This window comes from Zalophus californianus, chromosome 9 (genome assembly GCF_009762305.2).
Source record: "Zalophus californianus isolate mZalCal1 chromosome 9, mZalCal1.pri.v2, whole genome shotgun sequence".
NCBI lineage: Eukaryota > Metazoa > Chordata > Mammalia > Carnivora > Otariidae > Zalophus > Zalophus californianus.
Genome location: NC_045603.1, coordinates 66,169,727 through 66,194,957, shown reverse-complemented (window position 1 = coordinate 66,194,957; position 25,231 = coordinate 66,169,727). Strand labels below are relative to the sequence as shown.

Below are 25,231 nucleotides of genomic sequence, written 5' to 3'. Positions count from 1 at the left end.
AAGGGGAGCTCCCAACTGCCTTTTTCTGCACAGGTGACAGTGCGGCATGGCCCCTGACCGCTCTTCCTTCCTCCTCTGGACCAAGTGATGAAAGGACAGAACAATAAGGAAATCCTCCTTGCATTGGCAGGTTAAGTATGCGACCCTCATCGGACACATCCACAACTTAAAGTATTTGCATCAGCCTTGTGAGCTGGAGCCTAGCCCCTGGCCATCAACCACATGTCGTGTATTCTTAAGACATCCACTGAGAACTCACTCAGACAACACCTTTTAGCATTTCCCCCCCTTTGGGACTTTCCCATTTGAAGAAATATTAAGCTCGCTCTCCAGTTTTCTTTAACAAATTAAGCATGTGACAAGCAAGGTCTCAGATTTTTTTCTTTGCCTATTTCCTCCTAAAATTTAAGTCTGCAATTAGGTAAGCTCTGCACGACAGTTTCTCCTTCAGACCGTGGGCTAACACAGCTCTCTGAATAATACCCCGCATTTTCTTGTTTTTTCCAGAGGAGCATAAGCAATCAGAATTAAATTGTACATAAATGAGGTATGAGAATTTTTCCCAGGGTCTTGCATCTGCACCTGCACCCAATGTCAAGGACTTCTGAACCTGCTGTCACCAAACAGGCGCCTGAAACCAAAGCCGTGACATGTTAGGTGGTAAACTTGGTGCCGTGCCCTCGGCGCTAGCCTCTGTGCTCCTACAGGTCATAATTAAACGGTCAGCTTGCCTTTGCCACAATATTCTAATTCTCCTGTATGTCACCATGTCCTCCGTGGCACCCTGTAGGCATGCAGCTGCGGACCAGGAGGTGTGAAGTGCCCAGTTGTGGGGAGGGCAGAGAGCATGGGGGTAGGCTGAGGCAGGCTGGAACTGCAAGTTGCTACTTCGTAGCTAACCAGCCTGGGCGGATACCCTGCAGGGCGGTTTAAAAAAGTAACAACTAGTGGACATGCATGTCTGGAATGTAAAGGAGACGCCCAGTAAATGGCTGGAGTAATTATTGTTGCTGATTCTGTAAAATGAGTTAATATAAGTTATTAACATTCTGAGCACTCAGTTGATGATATCCTCAGTATGTGTTCAGAATGGTATACTCAGTATGTATTTGGGATTGATTATCGTGATCTAAGGGAACCCAGATGCCTTGTCAACTTGGGATCTTCAGACCTCACCAAGGGAATGCTCTGTAGGTATCTGACTACTATGCCTGATTAGGGAAGGCAAGAGTCTGAGTATTTTCAGAAAAATCCTGACATGATTAATAGGTTGAATTCAGCCTCTGAAAAGGAAATGAAATAAGATATGCATCTTAGAAAGAGCAAAGACTGCAGGTTGGAGAATGGAACAGAGGAAGAAAAGAACACATCTGGGAAGATACATTAGGAAGCCACAGCCAGATTTCAGATTTGAACTAAGTAGCTGCTATAGGGAGAGAAGAGGACTGATCACAGAGTGGTCTAGAAAGGAGAATCTACTCTACTCCTGACGGAGGAAGGCAAGGAAGGAATCCCAGATGATCTTGCAATTTCTGCCATGGAGCAATTAGGTAAATACTGACTTCACTTACTGAGAGGACTAACAAGCTTGGGGAGTAATTAGTTTAGAATTTACTCTAAATTAGATCCTTACATCGTCACAGAGTTTATTCACCCGGGAACAAAGAGACATTTCTTTCTTCTTAGCTATTTTTGTCATGCATTTTAAAACTGCCCCATGATTTAACTAGCATGCATCACCAAGAATAAATGCATATATAGAAAATAAACAGTCTTTTGTTCTCATACAAATATATAAGGTGACTGAGTCCACAGTTATGCAACACCTAGAAATCATGACTAAGAAAATAAGATATTGACATAGGACTCAAAGATTTATAGTCAAGGGGTCAGGGAAACTGGTAAACATCACATTCAGAGAAGTGAGAGTAATTTATAGTTCTCCATATTTTTAAGATTTATTTATTTTAGAGAAAGAGGGAGAGAGCATGAGCGGTGGGAGGGGCAGAGGGAGAGGGAGAAGAAAAATCCTTGAGCAGGCTCCATGCTGAGCAGGAGCAGGACACGGGGCTTGATCCCAGGACTCTGAGATCATGACCTGAGCCAAAATCAAGAGTTGGTCGCTTAACCAACTGAGACACCCAGGCACCCCTTTATTCTCCATTTTCATTTGTTTGAATATATTTCAGAGATTCAACAATAAAATATTAAGAAAAAGAATGTCCTGGGCGCCTGGGTGGCTCAGTTGGTTAAGCGACTGCCTTTGGCTCAGGTCATGATCCTGGAGTTCTGGGATCGAGTCCCGCATCGGGCTCTCTGCTCAGCAGGGAGTCTGCTTCTCCCTCTGACCCTCCCCCCTCTCATGTGCTCTCTCTCTGTCATTCTCTCTCTCAAATAAAATAAATAAAATCTTTTAAAAAAAACTTAAAAAAAACATAAAAAAGAAAAGAAAAGAAAAAGAATGTCCTAAAGGAGAAAGAGAGAAAGGTAACAAGACATCAGCAATGACACTGGTTTTGTAAATGGTAATTTGGAAAAATATTTAAAAGTCTGCTATTTTATTGGTAGAATAGTGATACAAAATTGATATATAAAACTAATACAATTTGGGTCAATCATTATAATTATAAAGCAAAAACACTCATTTGTAAAGAGTCTGACCAGAAGTCATTTTTTCCAGTGCTATTTTCAGTCATTTTCACATTTTTAGTAAAATTTTTATTTTTTTTAAAGATTTTATTTATTTGTTTGACAGAGACACAGTGGGAGAGGGAACACAAGCAGAGGGAGTGGGAGAGGGAGAAGCAAGCTTCCTGCAGAGCAGGGAGCCCAATGAGAGGCTCTATCCCAGGAGCCTGGGATCATGACCTGAGCCGAAGGCAGACGCTTAACGACTGAGCCACCCAGGCTCCCCACGATCTGATAATTTTAAATAGTTTTTCTCTATAAAACTTAACAAATTCTCTATTATTTAGAGGTAAGGGACATTGCTAAATCATTCAAAGCCCAATTCTCCTAGGATATTAAATTATTCTCTGTGAAAAAGGTTGTAAACATTTTTTTGTGCCACGCCCCCCCCCCCCGAAATTTATGAACTGTGGCTCTAGGACTATGAGCCTGAGACTCAGGAGGCCTGGTCCTAAGTCTAAGCTCAGTGGCTAGCCAGGCTGGGATTCGGGCAGTTGCTAGACCTCCCGGAGCCCCAGCTTGACCTAAGGCCCTTTCCTCTTCCCCACTTGTCAAGTCTGTTCCTGCAGAGATAGGGGCACACCAGTCCACAGAGCTGTGCCATCAAATGGGGTACCTGTTAGTGTTTATATTTTATTCAGTGGTAGTCATCTAAAGCCTATTTTTATGTTACTGAAGCATGGATATATGTATACTAATTTCTAGAATAAATTGAGCATTTACCAAGTGCCAACCGCTCTGCTTAGCACTTTGCATATTCAATCTCCCCTGCCGGATTTGGGCCAGAGAAGTTAAGTAACTTTCCCAAAATCACACAGCTCGCACATTTCAGACTCGAACTCAACTTTTCTGCCTGCAAAGGCCATGCTCTGAAACACTAAGCTAATACTAGAGCACAACAGAGAACTTGCATAAAACATACGAACTCTAAGAAAGTCTGTAGAAAATTTTAAGAAGTCCTGACAGAATGGGGTCTTCTATAAATTCCTCTCTCATAATTTGGCTCTTCTCAACCTATAACCTCCCAAACTCTAACTCCAGCCTTGCTCCTCAACAACACAGAAGTGTGCATGTACTGACTCAGTGCAGAACTTAATTCAGCCACTAAATTGAACTCATGACAAGTTTTAATCCAGTCTCAAAATTCTCAGGATACTATCAGAGAAGACTTTGTGCCTCAGTAGAAACAAACTATTCATATGTGCTTGAAAGTGCTAAATGCAAGTGCTTTGAAGAGAAATGATCCATCAAGGATACACAGACTGTTTCAAGCCACGCAAAGAAAACACCTACTGTTTTGTGACTTGCCAAATTTGATCCTTTTTTTAAGGTAGCCACTCATTGATTTGAACATAAACACACAGCAGTTTGCTGAAATAAGTATATTCTAAGTACATATTTTGTAGGTTGATTTCTGGCCTGCTTGAAGCACTCCGTTCCAAGAAGATAAGAAAAATAACAGGGTTCTGGGAAATAGAAAATGTGAATTAAGTGATATCAGCTCATATAAAGATCAGCTTAAACTAATCTGTGGCTGGAACTATTAAAAGAGTTGTTAATATTAAAGGAACATCATTTTTATCCCGATACTCATATTTTTTGATGTCTAAAATATTTGGCTTTTATGGGTTTGCTTTTAAATAAAGCATAGTTTAAAATACATTATAAATTTGTAATGGCATATTAACATACATTAATGGACACCGAAAGGCAAAACCTCAGTCCTGACTGAGTCCCGACTCTGCTACCGGCATCCCATGGGGTTAAAACAGACCAGAGAAAACCAGTCCATGCTGAACACTCTCAATTCAAACAGGGGCTCCCAGCCTGCAGTGGGCCTTCATGCTGCTCAGTAATTATAGACCCCGTCATCTCCCAGATGATGATTTCATTCCTTCTCCTCAATCCTCAAACCTCTAATAGCACCTGCCTCAGGTTCACTCTCAGCTGGTGACCTTGACTTTGCTGCCTCTTTCACTGAGAACATAGCAGTTGGGAAGAACTCTACAAGCTGGTGCCTCCACACCTACCCATATAGCAGCCTCATGCCCCTGCACCCAGCCTTTTCCCGTGCGTGCTCCTAGCCAAGGCCAACCCCTCTACTTGGGCACTAGATCCTAACTGTTCACCAGCATTGCTCCTGCATCACCTGGTTTTCCCTATTTACTGACGTACTCCTATAAGCATACAAATATACTATTTTTCTTCCCATCTTAAAAGAAGATAAAATTATCTTACCCTCCCTTCACCCTTGTGGAGGAAGAAGAATTCAAGATTCTTCTGGGTGGTGTAAGAAATTAACATGAAACAGATTAACAGGGCAAAAAAAAATTAATAAATATGCACAGAGGTCTCATAGATATGGGACCTAAGAAGTGACCAAGGCAGGCAGCTTTTATACTTTCTAGACAAAGGAATGTAACTTTATGAGGAATTGACAGGACAAAGAAAACTTATGTTTGGGACTGTCAATTAGCAAGGAATATAAAGAGAATTTAGGCTGGGGTGGTAAATTAGCAAAAGTAACAAGGTTTACTTATGTAGGCTTCTTCAGCCCTGAATTCCCTGTCTCTGATGATAAGGATGTGTCTCTTTCTCCCAGTATCGGGAGGGTACCTTTCACATGGGAGATTTATGACCTGCTTTCTAGAGACCTAGGATGGTCAGACTGTTTTTGTTACACTGGCTGTTTCTTAAATAACGTTAATTCAAAATAATCATTATCCTATTGCAGCATATTTGGGGGCATCCTGCCCTGGGCTCCCACACTTTCCAGCGGACTTCTCATTCTCTACTTCCCTTTGTTTATAGTTAAACTCCTCCAGGGTGGTATTGTCTCTGATTCTCCTCTTCGTCTTTCTTAACCACGCTAAGCAGGCTTTGTCCCTACCACTCAGTCACGGTCACCAATGTCCTGCACAGCCAATGGTCAAATATCCCACTTGACTTCGCAACTATTTCTGACACAGACTATGTCTCTTGAGTCCTCCCTTGAAGCTCTCTTTCCCCTCGGCTTCCAGGCTCTGCTCTCCCACTCTCCTTGTTTTCTTCCTGCTTCCCTGATTCTTCCTCCTCAGTCTCCCGCATGAGTTCTTCTGCTAGCGTAGGTTTTAATTCTCAAACCTCTTTTCCTCCCTAGCTTCACCCTCTCCACTGGTGACAGCATCCAAGCCAAATGGATATCTCCAGCCTGGCCCTCTCCCCCTAACTCCAGACCCATATATCCAAATCCCCATTCAACATTTCAATTTATATGTGTATAAGGAATCTCAAATGTAACAAGCCCCAAGTCAAACTCTTGTCTTCCACCCCTTAAACCTGTTTCTCCTAAATTTTCTCCATCTGAGTAAATGGCAACTTCATCCTTCCTGTTGTTCAGGCCCAAAACTACAGAGCTAGGCTTACCTTCCCTCCTTTTTCTCATACCCTATCTTCTCTCCACAGGCAAATTCTATCACCTCTCCCTTCAAAATGGATCTGGAGGCCAACCACTTCTCATTCCCCAGCTATGTCACTCTGGTTCAAGCCTCAACCCTTGTGTTAGTCAAGAACCTCTGAAGTAGTCTCCTTGCTTCTCCTGCTCCAGTCTATAGTAAGATGGTGGGAATTTTCTGCCCAAATCCCTCACAATGGCTCCTAGAGTAAAAGCCCAAGTCCTTTCAATGGTCCACCACCGACTTCTCTTTCTTCTCTGACTCCATCTCCTGTGTCTGCCTCTCTTGTTCACTCCAAGCTAGTCACACTCACCTCTTTATTGTTCTCTCTGCTTGGAGCTTCCTTTCCCCAGATTTCTATATGGTGCTTCCATCACCTCCCTCTGGACTTTGCTCAAATGTCATCTTCTCTGGGAGACCTTCTCCAGACCACTGTTGGTCCCTTCTAAGTTCTCAGCCGGGTCTCGGTAACAAAAGACAGATTGACAAGAGAAAAACATACAAATTAGTCTTCAAGAAGAGAGGCACTTGGGTGGTTCAGTCGGTTAAGCATCCGATTCTTGATTTCAGCTCAGGTCATGATCTCAGGGTTGTGAAGTCAAGGCCCACGTAGGGCTCCACACTCAGCGGGGAGTTGCTTGAGATTCTCTCTCCCTCTCCCTGTCCCCCACCCCCCACTTGCTTGCTCTCTTTCTCTCTCAAATAAATAAATAAATCTTAAAAAAAAAAGTGAAATGAAGACACAAAGCAAGGTTAAGCCTGAGTGTTTTTCACTCTGGGTTTGATGAAGACTGGTAGAACAGAGGATACCAGCTAAGGGTGATAAACTGGGGGAACTTACCAAAGCCTGTTTGTTTAGATTCCTCTCTGAGTCCTGGTGGCTTTGGAGATAAGGATGCTACTTTCTTCCTGGTAAGGGGAGAGCACCTCTCTCAAGAGAGCCTTGTGACCTGCTTCAGGGGAGGCCCCAGAGTCATTCCAGCACCAGCCATTTCTCAAGTCCCTTTGTCTTAAAATATTCAGCATGCTGAGGTGCCATATTCTGGGGTAGCAGGTCTCAAACCCTGTCACTACCCCATTTAAAATTCCAACCCACAGCCCCTGCATCCTCCTCATCCAACAATCATGTTCCTCTTCTACCTAACATATTATTTTACTTATTTAATTTTTTTGTAGTTGTCTGATTCCCCCAACCAAATGTCAACTCCATAGGGGCAAGGCTTTTTTTTTTTTTTTTTAATGCCACAATTATTTATTGAATGAATGAAAGAACTAGTGGATGGGCCATGGTTAATGGTGTGGACATATTTTATTATACTCTGCTCTATACCTGGTGCTCTGGGTCTATGTCCTCATTTAACCCTTGCATCTATGTAGCGACTGTTATGGTCATTATTTTGCAGATGAGAAAATCAAGCCACAAGGAGTTCAGTGATTACCAACATCATGCAGCCATAAATGACAAAGTTCATTATCAAACCCAAGTCTGTGTGGCCCCAAAGCTACTTTATTCACAGCATCATAGCTCTGGCTTCAATTCACACCATCAATAGACATGCAGTCACCATATCTCAAATCCACATCAAGGTTCCCCAGACAGGGTACGAGGGCCTGGGTCAGTTCTAAGTGCCACACCGTATGAATGAGCTTCACCTAACTCATGTTACAGGCTGTTGTGAGCCATGAGTTTTCTGTACCATTTCAAACATCTGAATATTCGGAACAATCTGGATGATCCATTTACCGAAGACTTTCTGCAGGTTAACGTCCGTTCTAAGTGGTGTTCGTATTCTTCTTTCCAGACATCTGCCTTAAATAAAAAGGAAAGTTGACTCTTCATGAAGAAAGGAAGAGAGAACAAAATATTTTGGAGAGCTATAGATTATCTGTATAGAATATTTCTGATAGAATAGACAAGAAGCCCATGACCGCATCACTTTTGGCAGGACAAATGAAGGGTTAGGAAACAAGAAAGGGAGAGGGACTTCTCACTCATACCATCTGCACCTTTTGAAGTTCCCTGCCATATGGATTAAGTACCTTTCAAAACTAAGCAAAATAACAATGGAGGTGCACCCTGTCTAGCCTTCCACCAAGAGTGCCAGAGTCCAGCTCCAGCAGGGGAGGGGTCCTTGAAGGAAAGGACGGCGTCGGCGAGTGAGGAGACACGGACACAGGATCAGGTTGCAAGCATCTCCTCCTGATAGACTCGGAGGGACCTTATTTATTCATTAGAACATTTCCTTGTTTTTCCGTTTTTTCATAACATGTGAATTTGTTTTTACATTTTATTACAACCATTCCGGATTTAAAAACAAAGATGCTAAACAGAGTGTGACAGTGCGAGACAAAGTGTGACCTATCTGCCATTGTGTACTAAAGCGAAGAAGTTATATTTTTACTCTTGCTTAAAGGTTTACCTAAAGTTTACTCTTTCTCCAAAGGCAGTTTACAATGTGTGCATCCTATCCTATCAAAGTATTTATTCCATTTCTATATGTCTCTTGTCCTTGCTCCACAGACACCACGGAGGATTACTCCTCTTAATCTATAACCAGAGGCAGACAGATGATGCTTGCACACTTTTTTCCTTTATTCTTATACTATTTGTTCATGTCTTCATTAACAACTCCATTGTAAGGAATGGGGGGAGTAGGGGTAAGGAAGTTAATCCTACACCAGGGGCTTGCCTCGAGGGGCATACCAAAGGTGGCCTCCTATTGTGTATACAACATAGGGAGGTCCTTGTACTGCGGGAATGACATGAGATTTGCCTTTCCTAGAATTCTGATGTTTCAGAGGTGCCTGAGGAATCTTATCAATAGGAATTTTTACTGGGCCTGGATCCAACAGCTCCCTTACAGATGGGAGGACATTGGGTATTTTTACTTCTTGGCCCATTGTCAGCCTTTTTGGAATCAGTTTCATTATGATTGCTTGCATAGGCATAACTAAATTTACAAATCATTTTATCATGAAACCCCAGAAAAAAATCCCATGATTATAAAGATTGCCGCAAATAAAATGAAAGGAAGTAGCAGGAGCCAGCTGTGGAGTCTCCCGATTTTTCAGGATTGTCCCTCACACTTGGACTTTGTCAAACAGCATGAGTAGCTTGGCTCGCAGCACAAGAGGGCAAGGGGACCCCAGTCCTAAGTGCCCTGAGCACTCCGTCGAGGTGACAGTCATTCAGCCTTGCTCCAGGCCTCAGTTCCACCCTCTGCAATGGGAAGACAATGATTAGAGCTTGCCTGATTTTATAAGCGGGGTCTGTTGCAAGATTCTAAGTGTAAAATCGTCTACATGCATCAGTGTTCATTATCATTTAGGGGAAGTTTGGCGGGTAAGAAAGCAAGCCAGCTCACTGAGCCATGGAACACAAAATGGGACCAAAAGACAGCAATACTGTCTCCATATAGTGTAGTAAGTTCTTAGAAGAAAATCGGTAGAAAAATCTGCTGTTTGGTCTCAAACAATTTTATTTTAAATTCAAAGAGGATAAGCAAGATTATCATCTGCATCATTCCAGCTCCTCTGTTCTCTGATTTTGGAATTCTGCTAATTCTGGTCATGCTTCCCTAGACCTCACAAGGCCTTTCACCCTCACAATGCACAGATGAGCTGGAACCTGGAGAGAGTTGAAACTCACTTCTAGAATCAAATAATGGCCAATTTTCAGCTATGTAACACACTACTCTTAACTGTAAAGTGCCAAAGCTATCCGTTGGGTTCTAGATGCAGCCTTGCCTTAAGACATGCAACGAGTGTATGAAAAATCATGGAAAAAATGCAAAATAACTTATTTATAAATAGAGATAGAGATAAGAAAATAAAAACAATGTGTAAGGGGTGGAATTCATGAGCCACACACTGAGTATTCAATGAAGTACCGTAAAACGACATTTCTCAAGAAAAGGCAGTTGGGTTGCTTTATAGGCCAATTTACCTAAATAGCATAGTATTTAAAAAACGAACAAAAACTAAGTGCAGAGGGAGTGTATTTCTGGACTGTTGTGGGGCCTATTACTCTTGTTATTTTAGACCATTAAATGGGATGGGGAAATGCTCGGTCCTAAAGTATTTTGAACACCATAGAAGGTCCACAGTTTGGGGAAGAACATTTTTAGAGCTTCATTTCCTCATTTTTCCTTTTTCCTGATTCTTTTCCTCTTCTCTTTCATCTTGGTATCTGTAGGGAAGGGGGTATTCCTCGGCCTTCCAAACCCAGGAAAACAAAGCAGAGCGCTCATCTAACCCACCGGAAGACCCCCCACCCCAAACGACGCCCTCCAGTTCCCTGCAGGTTTCCCGGGTTTCCCGTGGAACAGCAGAGGAGGATCAACAGGTCTCATGGGTCTGCCACTTTCTGAGCTTACTGGGGCCTGTAGTCCTCTGTGGCCATGGACTGGGCTGCTCCTCTTCCCACAGGGCCGTGGGAAGGTCAAGGGAAAGGATTTGAAAGCCTAATGTAAACTAAAGCAGCACAGGATTATTACTATGAAAAATTAATTAGAAAAGGGAGCAATCTTCTCATTTTCTTATTTCTCTTTTCTCACTTCCCCTTTCTCTGCCCTCCCCGCCCATCTTTCTCTCCTTCCCCACTCTGCTTTCTCAGCAGGGAACACACACAAGGTAGTAAGAGCCCAGGGTCTGAATTGTTAAAACAGAACGAAGTTTAAGAGCCAATATAAGCTACACCCAATTACTGAGCAATGTGAAATGAAAACCAGCTTAGCCCCAGATTCCAGGAAAATGCTACATTTTTGGGTTTACTTGCCACTTTGTGTTTTCACATGGGCCAGAGCCTTCAAGCTTTGGTCATTAGTCTTCCGCTTCCTAATGCAGAGAAGTAAATGCTGACTCGTGTCATTTGCCTCAGATACCACCGGAAATGGCATCTTCTCCCCAGCCACTGGCTCATGAACCCAGCAGCACCCAGACGTGAACTTACCTGCCTAGCAGTCGGGGCTCTGGGCTCTCCAACCTGGCCCTCTGATTGACAGCCGACAAAGGAATCTGTCGAGGAAAGAGATCTAGAGTCAACCGAGAGGTACACTTTTTAATCACCAGTTACTTTGATGAGTAAGTACTTTCCAGTTTTCCCATTTTATTTTAAGCATTAACTTCACATTTCTGAGCAGCCTTTCTTAGGATCCTCCTTTCTTGGGCACTTACTATAGAGTGGAATCACCATGCTAACGCCTTCACCCTACCCCCACTTAACTGCATAGCCCCAACGAGACAACAGTTATTTTGTAATGAGAAGGATTTGTGATTGATAAACTACTCTATCTCTAAAAATGTACAGTAAAGAGAGACAGACAGTTGTGAACAGGAGAAAGGATGTGAAGCATCTGTTGTCTGTGCAATCTTGTATGTTGTGGTTGACCACAAAGGCTTGGCATCAGCTCTGACTCCCAGCTCTGCTTTTTATAAAATAGATGACCTTGGGCGGATGACTCAATCTGCCAAACTTAATTTTTTGAATGTATAAAATGGAGAAAAAGAAAATACTGATGTCACAGGGTTCTTAAGAGGAACTAACAGAGAGCTAAAACATGTAACACACTGGTGACATGGATACTAAACATTACTGAATAACAAGGGAACTTAGCATTTCTAAATAATAAATGTAAGGCCTTCATTCAACTGGAAAGCTCTCTTAACTAGTAAAACCCATCCCTCAAACATGCTGAGGTGAGTTCAGACATTCCTTTCTCCAGCTGAGTTCCTCTCTTCTCAGACCTTGCCCCCCTTCTGGTTCCAAGCCATAGGGTTTGGAACTGGCGAAATCCTCAGTCCTGCTGCCAACGCACAGAGCAGTGGGAACGCAGGTCTTCTAGATCCTTCTACAACATAGTACGGGCAGGGAAAGGGCAGACAGAGACTGACTCTTAGAATCCCATTTTTATATTCAAAACCCATTTTTCCCCAGAGAAACACTATTGCACTTAGCATTCAGATACTACACTGTTAATAAGAATAACAGCAATAATAAAAGAATATCCATTTTAAGAGCTCTTTCGCATAATCTCTTTGGAGGAGCATCGGAAGCCATTTCTCCCATTTAAATGCTGAGGTAAGCATCTCCCACAGAGATGAAGTGAGCTCTGGAGGTGGTGAAACCCCAGCCTGCCGACTCAGCCTCATGTTCACATCACCCGTTCAGTTGGCTTTTGTGACCACTCCTGGAGACAGAATTTTCGGAATCCAACCTGTCCATCAGTTGAAAGCCACTTAGTCATTATCGGCTCCCCCTCACCCTTCCTTTTCATCCCTGGGAACTTTTTATTCAACCACCACTTAGAATCTGGAGTAGTCTGCAGAAGTCCAAAAAACGTTGAGGCACAAGCAGTGCTTTAGCACAGACCTGACCTCCCCACTGACCCATTAGGAGGAATAGTTAACTACCAGTGATGCAAGCCCAACTAAGTGAACTTCATCCCCACTCCGTTTCCTAGGGAAAAAACTTATAGCTGTGTACAAAACATGGCTTTGTTTTGTTTTTCAACAGAGAATGAAAAGGAAAACGATATGCAAATATTTTTTTTTCTAGATAAGACTATTTTTTCCTCTCCATCTCAACTAATATTTATAGCTGGGGTTAAAAGCTCAGGCTCTGGAGCCATATTTCCTCCTAAAGAAACAAAACAATATCTTAAGCTGGTCTCAGCCATCCGAAGATTCATTGGCAATGACAGGCCAGTTCTGCCATTTGCTAGCTGGACAGCCTTGGGTGATGTACATAACCTCTCCAAGCCTCAGTGTCCTTATCCATACAGCGGCGAATATAAGAGTTTCTACCTCACCAGGCTGTGCGCAGAGAGAAGGCCTGGCACATAGTGACTGCTCAGTGAATGCTAACCATTATGCAGAGGCACTAGGCCTTCTGCAAGGGGTGGAAGAAGGGGTGAGACCCACTTCTGCCATCCAGGACTAGGGTATACTGGGGTGGAACGGTGCATGGGCGCTTAATCATAGTACAAAATAGAACCAAGTGCTCACTCAGGGCAGCCATCAGAAGAAGCAGATTTTTCTGTCTGGGGGAGAAAAGGGAGACCTTCAGACAGACCTGCGTTTGAAACTGGATCTTAAGGCAGAAAAAGAATTTCCGTGGGTTAGGGAACCTTGATCCTGAACCACAGAGCAAACATAAAGAGGTGAGAAAAGCTCTCTGGGGACACAGGGGCTCCAAAATTCATTCACGGGTGTTTGGGAGCTGAACAGGAGGAAGGGTCATCTCCTAGGGTAAAAAACAAGTTTCTAAATACAAAATGTTGGGAGTTATGCTAGCATATGAAATGAAAGTGAAGACACGAAAGTCAAAACCCTGTATGATCACGTTTTAGGTGAGAAAACACAAAATAACAACCAGACGCTTTTAGAAGTCTTTCTTTTCTTTCTTTCTTTTTTTTTTTTTAGAAGTCTTTCAAAGTGAAGTCACACTTCCTTAAGATTTAAGAGTAATTTATGGAAAGTAAAAAAGTTCATCATAAAATCTAATAAAACAGAGGTAAAATTGGTCACTGTGCTCAGCTTCCCAAAATATATTGCAACATCCTCCTCCCTAAAGCATAGCCTCAAGAATTACATCTTATTTTTTAATGCCAAGAAATAGTTGAACTGTTCTCCATCCAGGCTATCATTCAAGGATTTTGAGGGAGGTTTTTAGGAATAATGGAAGCAGCCAGGGTCACGAACCATAAAAAAATGCCTTGATCCCAGCATTTCAGAAGCAGAGGTTATTTCCACCTGGTTATCCCCAACCCATGTTGCACCATAAATTACATAGCAGCTCTCAGAAAACGCACAGCAAGAATATGCGGCCGTCCCCACAGATGATCGATTTTTACCTTTAGGAAGATTGTCCAAAGGTCACAAGAGAATTATCTTAGGAATTCAGCCACAGTTTGATAGGATAAATGGGCGTCTAGAGAATTTGAAAGTGATAAGAGGCCCACACAGACGGTTTACTCCTTGCCCCCTCCCCCTTTTCATCCCCTGGGAACTTTATTCTACTCACCTGAATACGCCTGGAGCTCAGGAGACAAGTTTGGGCGGGCTACATTTATTGAGCACTTAAAAATGTGGCAGACCTCACGCCAATGACTTTGTTCACGTAACCCTCACTTCCTAAGAAATTCATAGTACTATTCTAGTTTTGTTGATGAGGGTTCTGAAGTGCAAAAAAAAATTTACTTAAGCTGCCCGGGGTCGCAGAGGCAAGTCAGCGGCGGAACCGGATATAAACCCAGGGGGCTGACTCCAGGCCCCCCTCTGAGCCACTGGGCTTTACCACAATACAGGAGTCATCTGCATACAAATGGTGATTGATAAGAAGACCCGAATAATTTGTTTCCATCCAAAGTGGGACTTTTTTTGGTGTGTGGGTGTGTGTGGGGGGGGGTGCCCTTAATAGTTGCGCTGGAAAAACTGGGGGTAAGCCAGAACCGTGTGGGGCAAACTGAGAAGTATGATCAGCGTATTGACTGATGCCGTGAGCGTGGATGGATTTACCCCGGGAAAGAAGGTTGAAGAAAAGACGAAAGGGGCCGATTAGTGGGTCCTGAGAGAGACCAACAGTTGGGGAATTGCCCGAGAAAGAGCAACTCAGACAGGATCGTGGGGGAGGTGAGCCGGGAGACAAGGGTGTCAGGCTCGGGCAGTTTTCCGAAGGGAGTCACCGGGGCGCCCCGGCCCCGAGGAGCTGGGAATGCGGCTGGGGTGATAAGGACCACGACCACGAGGTGGCCATTGACAGGGGCGGCCGGGAAGTCACTGGTGATTTCCTGACCAGTATTTCTCCCGTTTGGTGGAGTTGGAAGCCGCATTAAAGTAAAAGGAGTGAGTGGGAGGTGAGGACCCAGCCACAGGGCAGCGCAAACAACTCCTGTTGAAAGTGGCCTTGAAGGGGAAGCCAAAGATAGGACTGTCCTGGAGGTGGAGTCAAAGAAGTTTCCTTTCTTTTTTAAAGCAAGAAACTAGAATGTGTTTAGTGCTTAAAGGAAGGAACCAGCCAAAGGAGAGTGAAGAAAAAGTAGAATGCCTAATTATCCCCTCTCCCGGGGACATTCTGGAGCAAAGTTCCTGAGGAGGTGGAAGGGCGAGCCACCTGAGCTGAGGAGTTACCTTTACAGCCGAGGAGGTACGGCTCTGCCCCTGCGGGAGGGAGGAGAAGGGGACTGTGGACTGGAAGTTTCCATGGAGGGAACGGGAGCGAGGTGCCGTCTGCAGGCTTGGGTTTTCTCTGGAGTCCCAGCGGGAATGGGTGGTCGTGCCCGAGGCTTAAAGGTGCCTCATGCACGGCCCGCCGCGTACTAGGCCCTTGAAAGACATTGACGTGATCTCTTTCATTCATCTTCACTGCTGTTCAGCGAGGTAGGTGATCTTACCCCGTTTGGCACCAGAGGGAAACGGTGGCTCAGCACAGTGGGCAGTCAGCCCAAGAGCGCACAGCTGTTTGGGGTCAGAGTCCACGTCTGATTTCATTGGCTCCTGGAAAGGAAAGCCAGCTCACTGCCTTTCTGTTATCTGGCAGAGTCTTCGGGGAGTAATAGGTAGGGAGTTAGCGGATGTAGTTTAAATAATGATTTGAGACCAGAATGTGGAAGTTCGTCAAAGACTGTACATGATTGAAATCCTGTTTTTGTTTATATGAATTGCTTTGATTTTTTTTGTTGTTGTTGTTGTTTACTTTTAGGAGATCCTTTTGTAAAACAAGAGTTTTTTTTTTTTAAGGGGCTATTTGAATAAAGGTTCCATAGTTTATCTTTCGTTTTTAGAGAAGTTACCTGCTATCAGGTATTATGAAGCCCCACTTCATTCGTAAAGGATGTCACCTGCGTTTCTTTCTAAAGTCCATAGGAACATTTCCTATTAGCCTATTGTTATGGGAAAAATACGCTCCCTTATGGATTTTTAAACTTGGTAATTTTCACACTCTTCAAGTGTGTGAAATCCCTCCGTGGATATTTTATGGCGAAAGAATCACAGATTTAAGATGGTGGCCCCGTAGGGATGGTGATGATACAAGTTGATTAGTTCTGCAGGAATTCCTGCCTCCACGAGGAAAACTTGTGGTTAACATGGAACCCACTTTGAAACCCACTAGTTTCAGTTTTCCATTCACATCACGTGTGTTTGAGATGTTAGATGTGGTGAGGACTCACTGAAGAGCCAAGTTAGAAATATGGGCCATATGGTAGGGTTAGGTGATACAGGGTTGGAGAAGAGGAACCCTGACAGCCGTTGGTGGGTGTGTGAGTCAAATTTGCAGAATGACAACTCTCAGAGCCCCGGGTAGACACAGGTGTTCTCTAAATTTTTGCTGAATTAATTAATGGGCTGCAGAGCTGAGGCCTCTTTTAGAGGTGAGGTTATTTGGAGTGGGGGGGATTAGACTCAGACTTTCTCCTGGCTGATAGTTGCAAATAATTTGCATTATTTACCATAGCACCTCACAGTACTTGTATGTGTTTTTTAAAATTTACTCCTGAAACCACTTTTTAAAATAGTAGACCTGCATTCTTTCCCCCTTTTTTGTTCTGTAGAAGAGTGTGTTAACTGACTTGGCTCAGAGCAAAAGATTAATCTCTTGAGAACCAGCAAACCTCAGGCCATTCGTCAAGCTTTCCCAAAGAGAAGTTTGAATTGTTTTTCTTCTTTGAAAACTTTATATGGCCTGCAGTTTGATTTTTGACAAGTTTAAAGCCCACTTAGAAAACTAAGCAAATGCCAAGACCTTGAGGTGAATCCCTGAAAAATAATTGTATTTGTACAAGATGGTACAAATATCTAGTCCATTAAGTGTAAGGGGATCTTGGAAAGTTCAAAACATTAATTTGATTACCAAAATGCAGTTAGAAGGAAATGAACTATTTATATTCCCGGGATAATGTTGCATTAAGATGGTTAGTCTTATGCAAGAAACTTTTAAACTAGTTACAAGTACTTCCTACAACTAATCAAAACAACATCCTAATCATTAGTGACCGCCTCTGGCTTAAGACTTTACTGCAGGGTCTCTAGAGCAGCTGATCTATTTCTGTGTCTGTCTTCCTGTAACTAAAGATCAGTAAGAAAAGAAAAAACAAATTAACCTAATTTCTACAACACATTGATTAGTGAAAAGCAAATGTTACATGTTTGGTTTGTGATAGTTATACAGCAATTGTCAATGATTTATAAGTCATGGCTTATGGAGCTATTAATAAATTAATTACCCCCAAACAAAGAAATCTAAGCAAAATTCTTGAAAGTCATTTATTATAGTAGTAGCCATTAGTAATGCATGTTTCTGTCAGAGCTTTAGTCAAAGTCCAAATAGAAAGCATGGAACTAACTTAAAATTATGATTTCAGGAATCATCATGAAACTTTTTTTTTTTTAAAGGTGTTAATTTGAGGTTGGAATCACAGATTGCAAGGATCACTGGTATACTTCCTCCCTCCCTCTTGACTCCTCCAGCTGGCTTTGGTGCTTCATTTGCATACATCCTTCATAGCTGCTAGCACCTTCTTTAGTGTTTGCCTCTTACTGTCCATTTCCTTGCTGCAGCTCTTGAGAGAAGAGACTGCCTTTTTTATACGTAGTCCTTCCACCTAGTAGAGTATCGGGTTCGCAATGATCTTTCCTGAATGAGTGGATGAGTTACTCTTATCTATAAAATAGCTACCAAAACAAATAGGTGAGTTGAGCAAATTTGAAGCAAAAAAAGAAGACTAGGTTCAAAAGACCAGTAATCTGTTTTCAAATCCCCCTTTTGTTTCATTTTTTGGAAATCAAAAGAGCTTTGAAAATGGAACTTACCAACGTTTCTTTTAGATTTAGCTCTCAATTATTCTTCATTTACCATCCGCCCCGCCCCCCCCAAAAAAAGTCACTTTGTTTTTAAGTGCTTGGTATCTTAGCTTAAAGAATTCTTTCCCAGGGTGATAGTCCTGCGGGGGGGGGGGGGGGGGGTTCTGATTTGTTGATCCTGTTACAGTCATGGTGCACTTTATCAAGAATTTCATGAATTTCCTTTCAGTTTAACTTCTGACTAGAGTGTTCTTTCCAGTCATTTCCTCCTCCCTTCTTTTCCACAGTCTGATCTGCTCTCCTGTTCCACCTCAGAAGAACAGTGAGAAATTTTTACCCAGTTTTGACTCTGAGCTCTTGGAGCAGCATCTGGGTGGGTTAAGTTCACTGGTGGGGGGATACAGGGCAGCCAGGATTCCTCAAACACTGGGAGTCTGCAGAATTGTATTTTGGTTATTCTAAAATCCAGGTCACTTATTTTTTGCGTGTCTCTTGGTAGAGATGAAGGTATGGGATGAAATATGTATACTGTCACTCACAGGCCCCCGCTCCCCGCCCCCAGTACACATAAACCACCTCTCCTGGGCAGGCAGAGGAAATGGTTGCCTGCCTGCCACACACCAAAGCACTCTTCTATCTTGTCTTCAAATATCTCCCAGACAGGAGCCAAGCTTTTCAATTCAGACCAGCCTGCAGGGCATTCTGCTATAAAGGATGTCTCTGCTGTAAAGGATGTCTCCCTACAGAGACAGACTTTGGCGCCGGTGGTTTTAAATTTTAGCTCCATCACATCGATATCCTTCTCTATAAAATGGAAATAATAAAGATTGTCTCATAAATAGGATTACCTTTGTAAAGCAACTGGCACCCAGTAGCCATTCAACAAACATTAGTTTTGCTTTATTCAAAATCTTTCACTCGGATCATCTCATGTGATCATCACAGAACCCTGCTAGACAAGTGGGGCGCAAACATTGTAAATCCTCCTCCCCCTTTTATAGATGATTAACCTGGTGTTTTGAAACTTGCTCAGTAATTATGATAACTAAGCCTTATCCATGCTTATTACTTGCCAGGCATTGTTCTAACCATTTTACGTTTAGTCCTCACGTGAAATCTGTGAAGTGGGCACTCAAAGTCCCATTTTACAGATGAGGAAAATTGAGGCAGAGAAAGGCTAAGTAAGTGGCAAGTAGAGCTGGCAAATAGAATAGTTGGGGTTCACACCCAAGTAGTATTGCTCCAAAAGCAGTGCTCTTCACGGGTATACTTCAGTGCCTCTATTTCCCACAGCTTTTAAGTAGTGGATTGGACTCCCACCTGTGAGTCCCAGTCTAGAGCACTTCACACCCAGAGAAGGAACGCACTGGGCCCAGCAAAGAAAGTACCCTGCCTGGAGAGCCACCAGGTTATTGGATCTGCCCACCCACCGCAGGGAGAGAACTCTAATGGAAGGGGATGGTGTTCAATATCATATAGGGGACGAGACCCACGATGGGAGCAGAGTGCCAGCCCAGAGAGCATCATGAGAAACTCTGGGAGGAGGTTTCCCCCTTCACTTTGTATTTTGGAGCCTGGGGTCTAGGGCAGGGGGGTACTGTTTGTTCACAAAGACCCTGAAAGTCTGCAGCACCTGTTCCTTCTATGTTCATGGCACTTAGCACTCTATCTGCTCCTGAAGGGCACGACCAGGTTTTACTTATTTTTATATCCCCTCGGGGGGGGGGGGGGGCACTGAGTAGACACTTAACAAGTGTGAGAAATGATTGCAAACAAAGGAACGTGCCTGAGCTCCAAGGGGATTTGGAGTTTGCTTAAGGTTTTATTTTGTTGTACCACAATGAGCTCTCTCTTTTTTTCTCATAACAAAATCATGTAAATGAAGATTCTTTGGGGAAAAATAAGTCACTATTTTCAAGTGTTCTCTTAGGGCAACTCTTACAGACTACCCATTTTCGTGTTTTTATTTTTGTACTTGTACGTGTTTAAAACCACAAATAGCATAGCTTTTAAAAACTGTGTAATTTAATAATAGCTATCCACCCACCCCTATTAAAATGCTTACTGATGCATAAAAGCCTACGAATATCAAGCCACAATGGATTCTATTGGCTTCTAAGTGTATGAAGTGGATGCCGTGTTCCTCCCCATCTGAGATCTGTTGGTGATACTGAAGTGTGTTGTTACCTTTTGTTCATTAATGGATATGGTTGTAAATGACAGCTTTAAAATAAACTGAAGTTTTGAAGATGAGTTTCACAACTCTTGACGTTTTATGCAATGTGCTCAGGAGGAAAAATTTTGCCTCTACCCTGTTAGGTTCAGTGTCTGGGGCCCTGTGAATTAAACAAAGACAAGTTAAAAGGAGAAATAGCACACAATTTTTATTAATATTTATGTGCACGGGAGTTCACAGAATAGAAACTCAAAAAAGCAGATTCAGGGGCTTATATATCATCTTAATAAAGGAAAAGGGCTTTGGGTTTCATGGGATGATGAAATGTGGGGACAACTCGGAAATATATGAGGGTGCTAATGGAAAATCGGGGCTCTTTTAGTAAAGTTGGTTTATGCAAACTCATCTTGGTGTTGACAGCTCCCTGTCTTCTTCCTTGACTCTTCTCTTCCTGGTGGGCGAAGGAGCCCCTGCCTCAAAGGGAAATTTATACACTGCTTTTAGGCCAGGAACTCTTCCTGTGTCTATTGATTCTTGGTTGCCTTCAGCTCAAAATGATCCTTATGCCAAAATGGCATATTTGGGGATGGCATATTCTGATCGTCTTCCTATGGAAAGCAAAGAATATTACAGCTATAACATGTGAATTATTTCCAGTGTTATTGCCCTTTTTCACAAGTCCTGTTCATGACCCGAGTTGAAGGCAGATGCTTAACTGACTGAGCCACCCAGGCACCCCATACTTTTCCTTTCTGTTGTTTGTTACATTTCACTGATTCTTTTTAAGTTATTAAAAGAAACATACAATTATATAAAGTATATTTACAAAAAAGGAGGGAAGGCAAGCCATCCATAATCCCACATTTCTCTTAAAAGCTATGTTTTTGCATATTTTCTTTCCGTGTTATCTTATTTCCTATAGTTTCAGCGACATAGGGCTCACATGTGACATGTAACTTCTTCAATTTAACATATCGCAGCATTCTGGGCGTTCTCGCTCACTCACAGTCCTCATTGTTAAGCAGCTGCAAAGTCTGCCTCCCCGTTCTCCAGGGGTCAGACACCTGAGCTGCCTTCCCAGGGTCGGTTTCTCCCCCAGCCAGGGGAGGGCCTGTGGAGTTGGCCGCTTCTGACCTGGTGGAACTTGGGCCTCCCAAGAGCCACGGGGCAGGGGTTCACAGGTCAAGGTGAGGCCCGGCCAAGCAGGGCTTATGGCTCCGACTCCCTTCTTGCTCTCTTCCCACTCCCGGGCTTAAGGGCGTGGACTTCCCAGGCCAACCCTCCGTCCCCTTCCCCGAGGCTTGCCCACACCGAGAGCCTTCCGGGGAGGGGAGGGTGGGGGGTCGCTCCCAGCCACTCTCTCCTTCCGTCCTAGCAGTCTGAAGACCTGCCGCGTGTAAAGGAAAAAACTAGGCCGCGCACCCTGGGCGTCATGATCCACCTGCAGGCCTCCGAAGTGCAGCAGCTGCTCCACAACAAGTTCGTGGTCATCCTGGGAGACTCCGTCCAGAGGGCCGTGTACAAGGACCTGGTGCTCCTGCTGCAGAAGGACTGCTTGCTCACTACCAACCAGCTCAAGGCCAAGGGGGAGGAGACCTTCGAAAAGGACAAGCTGGTGGATGGAGGCCAGATGGGCCCCATGCACAATGGCGTCCAGTACCGGGAGGTCCGCCAGTTCTGCGACGACCACCACCTGGTGCGCTTCTACTTCCTCACACGCGTGTACTCCCCCTACCTGGAGGCCATCCTGCAAGAGCTGCAGTCCAGCGAGCACGGCCTCCCGGATGTGATCATCATGAACTCCTGCCTCTGGGACCTCTCCAGGTACGGCCCGGACTCCTGGCAGAGCTACCTGAAGAACCTGGAGAGCCTGTTCGGGCTCCTGGGCCAGGTGCTGCCCGAGTCGTGCCTCCTGGTGTGGAACACAGCCATGCCCGTGGGCAAGCAGATCACAGCGGGCTTCCTGCAGCACAAGCAGCAGCCCGGGGATGACTCCCTAAGAGGCCAAGTCATCGAAGCCAACTTCCACAGCTCTACCGAGGCGAAGAAACACGGCTTCGACGTGCTGGACTTGCACTTCCACTTCCGCCACGCGGAGCAGCACCTGCAGCGCGACGGCGTGCACTGGGACGAGCGCGCGCACCGCCACCTCTCGCAGCTGCTGCTGGCGCACGTGGCCGACGCCTGGGGCGTGGAGCTGCCTCGGCGCGACCGCGTGGCCCGGTGGATTCGGGGAGGACCCGGCGCGGCAGGTGAGAGGCCGGGGCAGGCCAGCAGAGATCCGCGGGCCTTGCCGCCTCCCAGGGGCAGCCCCCTCCTCCCGAGCCCCCCTCTGCCCCCGCCTCCCCGCCTGCCCTTGCCCCCACATCCTCATCCCTATCCCTTTCAGCAGGCGATGCCGCGGGTCCTGTGCTATCCCCAACATACGTATTTTTCCTCAGACCAGCCTTTCCAGTCGGATCAGTTCTCTTCCAACTACTTCCATTCAGATGTCCCCTCCCCTACTCAGACAGGATTTGCCTTTGAAGATGACTTTATGATTGACCCTCAGCCCCCCGTGCTCCCTTTCCCGGTGCCCTATCTGCGAGCCCCTGTGGTCCATAGGGGTTTCCCCCGGTACTCGCCTCGCGGCCCCTATGGGCCCTGGGGCCGGCAGCCGAGACCTCCCAGGAGACCGGCCCATTCCCGCCCACAGCCAAGGCCTCAATAGACCCTCCTCCTGTTCGTGGACGGGACAGATCCTCTGACTATCCCGAAACCGACTGACCTTGTTAACTTAAGCCTTTGGTCCGTGCTTGGACTTCTTTTCGTTCACTACTGTCACCGATAATGGCAGGGAAGGGCAATCCCCTCCATTTTTGTCGGCTCTGGCCTCTTTCTCTATTCTCTGGGGGTGACCAAGCATTTTTCCCGCCTCCCCACCCCCTATCCTGTCTTTTTTGTAAACAGAAAATAGAAATAAAGAAGTTGTTTCAGGAAAGTAGTTGTGGGGTTTGGGTGTGTCTATATTTAATGGTGCCTCTCCCTTCCATTAAGAAGACAAAGCAAGGATAGTATCTGCTGTTTATGGAATCTACTTGATAAACTACTCGAAGTGGAATTTGTCTAACATCGTTCTGAAGTCCTCCATAAGATGGACCTGAGTCCTTACCAGTAAACAGAAGAGCTTTAACTTTTTGCGATCATATTTTCCAGAGATTCTCAGAGTCATCGAATTTTAAAACTGGGAAAGCTAAATAAATAATATTTAATTAACACAAACAAGGAAACAAGTTAAGAGAGGTGAGTGACTTGTCCTAGGTCGCACAAAAATCCCTCTTCCACTAGTCTTTCCTAGTTTTACTAGTTTCTGACTGACATGAACTTTCAAACCATGGGGACCGATTGATACCACAGCAATGTCACATCAAGAAGGACAGTTTACCAAACATGGTCTTTCTAAGAAAATGATGGTGAAAACAGCCATAGCTCCATAACTCCAGAAGCTCACTGGTTAGATGTGCAATGTATGTAAAGTAACGTGCATGGCATGCTCGTGATTTTGTGATTTCTTGGAATAGTCTTGAGTTTTGGACTTGAGAAAATTAGAATAAAGTAAGTTGCACTCAGTGATGGTGTCTATCACCATTACAGAATGAAACTACTGGTCAGAAGGGACCACCCAGGGCACAGCTCTGACAGACAGCCATGGCCATCTCTTTGCTGTTTTATGGAAATGTTAACATCAGGAAGACTTTCTATGCTAGGGTCTTTATCACCCTAGACTTGTGAAATGTTAACACTTGTATAAAATCGTCAAAACAGGACATGACTAACGTCTGAATGATAGATTATTTTGTTGGATTGATTTAACTGGTTTGTAAGTGCTCGGTTGGACCATTCCTGAAGTTGACAGTAAGTGTCAGGAAATGTTATCCTGTAAAAAATGAAATTCATGAAATCACAAAAAAATAGATGAGCTCAGCTCTCTATAGGGGAAATACACAGCAGCTTTTAATATAAAAAACCATAAAATTTGTGAAGAATAAGACCATCTTAACCGTGTCTCATATCCTACTGCAATGGATAGCATTTAGTACTGAATAATGTTTCTTGAATGAATCTGTGAGTGAATGAAGAGGTTGTGTACAAGGGTTCTTGGTGACACTGTGACCCAAGTCTCTGAGGAGATACTATATATACATGGACGTTGAATCATTGTAGCATATCTGAAGGAATATTGCTGAAACAGCTGGATGACAACCATCAAGGACTCAAGAAAGGTGGTACCTGCAAGGCAGAATTTGCCAGAATGTCCCAGCAAAGTCAGGAGAGAGAGCACCTGTCTAACTAATGTCAATGTTCTGATCCCAGGTAGGAGGTGAATGCACCAGGCTGTGAGATTTGGTAACATCAGCCCTCAAGATAAACCCGTTGCCTCTTTCTGACTTTACGTGTCCCAAGCAAGACAGAGCAGTGCTTAGGGGCTGATCTGAGTAAGTGGACTCTAGTATTTATATTTTCATGAATCAACCAATAAATCAGTGGTGTGATTTATGAGTTAGGCTAGTGTGTATTATTCCTCTTTAATCTGATCACACCAGGTGAGGCAAGGAAAATGAGTTCTTGGAGATACAGTACTGAGGACCAGACACTGAATGAGAAATCCACTGTCTTATATTAGGGATTAAATTGCACCAATCACTTAATGTAATGGTCCTGTTTCTTTCAGATGGGGAGGGATGCAGGTAGACTCAGACAGGGACAGTCTTTTCCTGCGCAGGTGTATTACTGTCCTAGGGCTACTGTAACGATTACCACAAACTTGGTGACTTAACACATTCTCTTAGCAGTTCTGGAGCTCAAAAGTCCAAAATCCACTACCCCCAAGCAAAATCTGCATGGGGTCTCCTGCTGTCCTACGTGATCAGGCTTCTGCCTGCCCCTACAATGCCATCTGGAACTTTCTTCATTGATCTCTATGCTTTCGGCCACACTGGGCTTCTTTCTCTTCATACACAACCTGCCAACCCCTTCCATAACTTGGGTCTTTGTGTTCGCTATTCCTTTTGCCTAGAATGTTCCACATCCCCTACTCCCTGTTTCTTTGGATATCTCACTTTTCTCCTTCCATCCCCACTTCTCAAGTGCCCCC

At 44.2% G+C, this 25,231-nt stretch overlaps 1 protein-coding gene across 10 annotated transcripts; it reads left to right on the top strand.

The window, feature by feature from the left end:
- On the top strand, positions 1 to 24,518 carry PCED1B (PC-esterase domain containing 1B). 10 transcript variants are annotated; one of them, XR_003520016.1, is made up of 4 exons: positions 1 to 130; positions 11,002 to 11,204; positions 21,476 to 23,379; positions 24,451 to 24,518. XR_003520016.1 is itself a non-coding variant. In XM_027594785.1 (2 exons), exon 2 carries the CDS (start codon positions 21,530 to 21,532, stop codon positions 22,805 to 22,807), a length of 1,278 nt encoding a protein of 425 aa, XP_027450586.1. In that variant the 5' UTR covers positions 14,322 to 15,267; positions 21,473 to 21,529; the 3' UTR covers positions 22,808 to 23,625. The 10 variants fall into 10 exon arrangements, 1 of the variants encoding a protein (XP_027450586.1); XR_004819320.1 differs by having other exon boundaries at positions 21,473 to 23,379; XR_003520015.1 differs by lacking the exons at positions 1 to 130; positions 11,002 to 11,204 and adding exons at positions 14,322 to 14,753; positions 15,097 to 15,267 and having other exon boundaries at positions 21,473 to 23,379.
- The last annotated feature ends 713 nt before the right edge of the window (positions 24,519 to 25,231 follow it).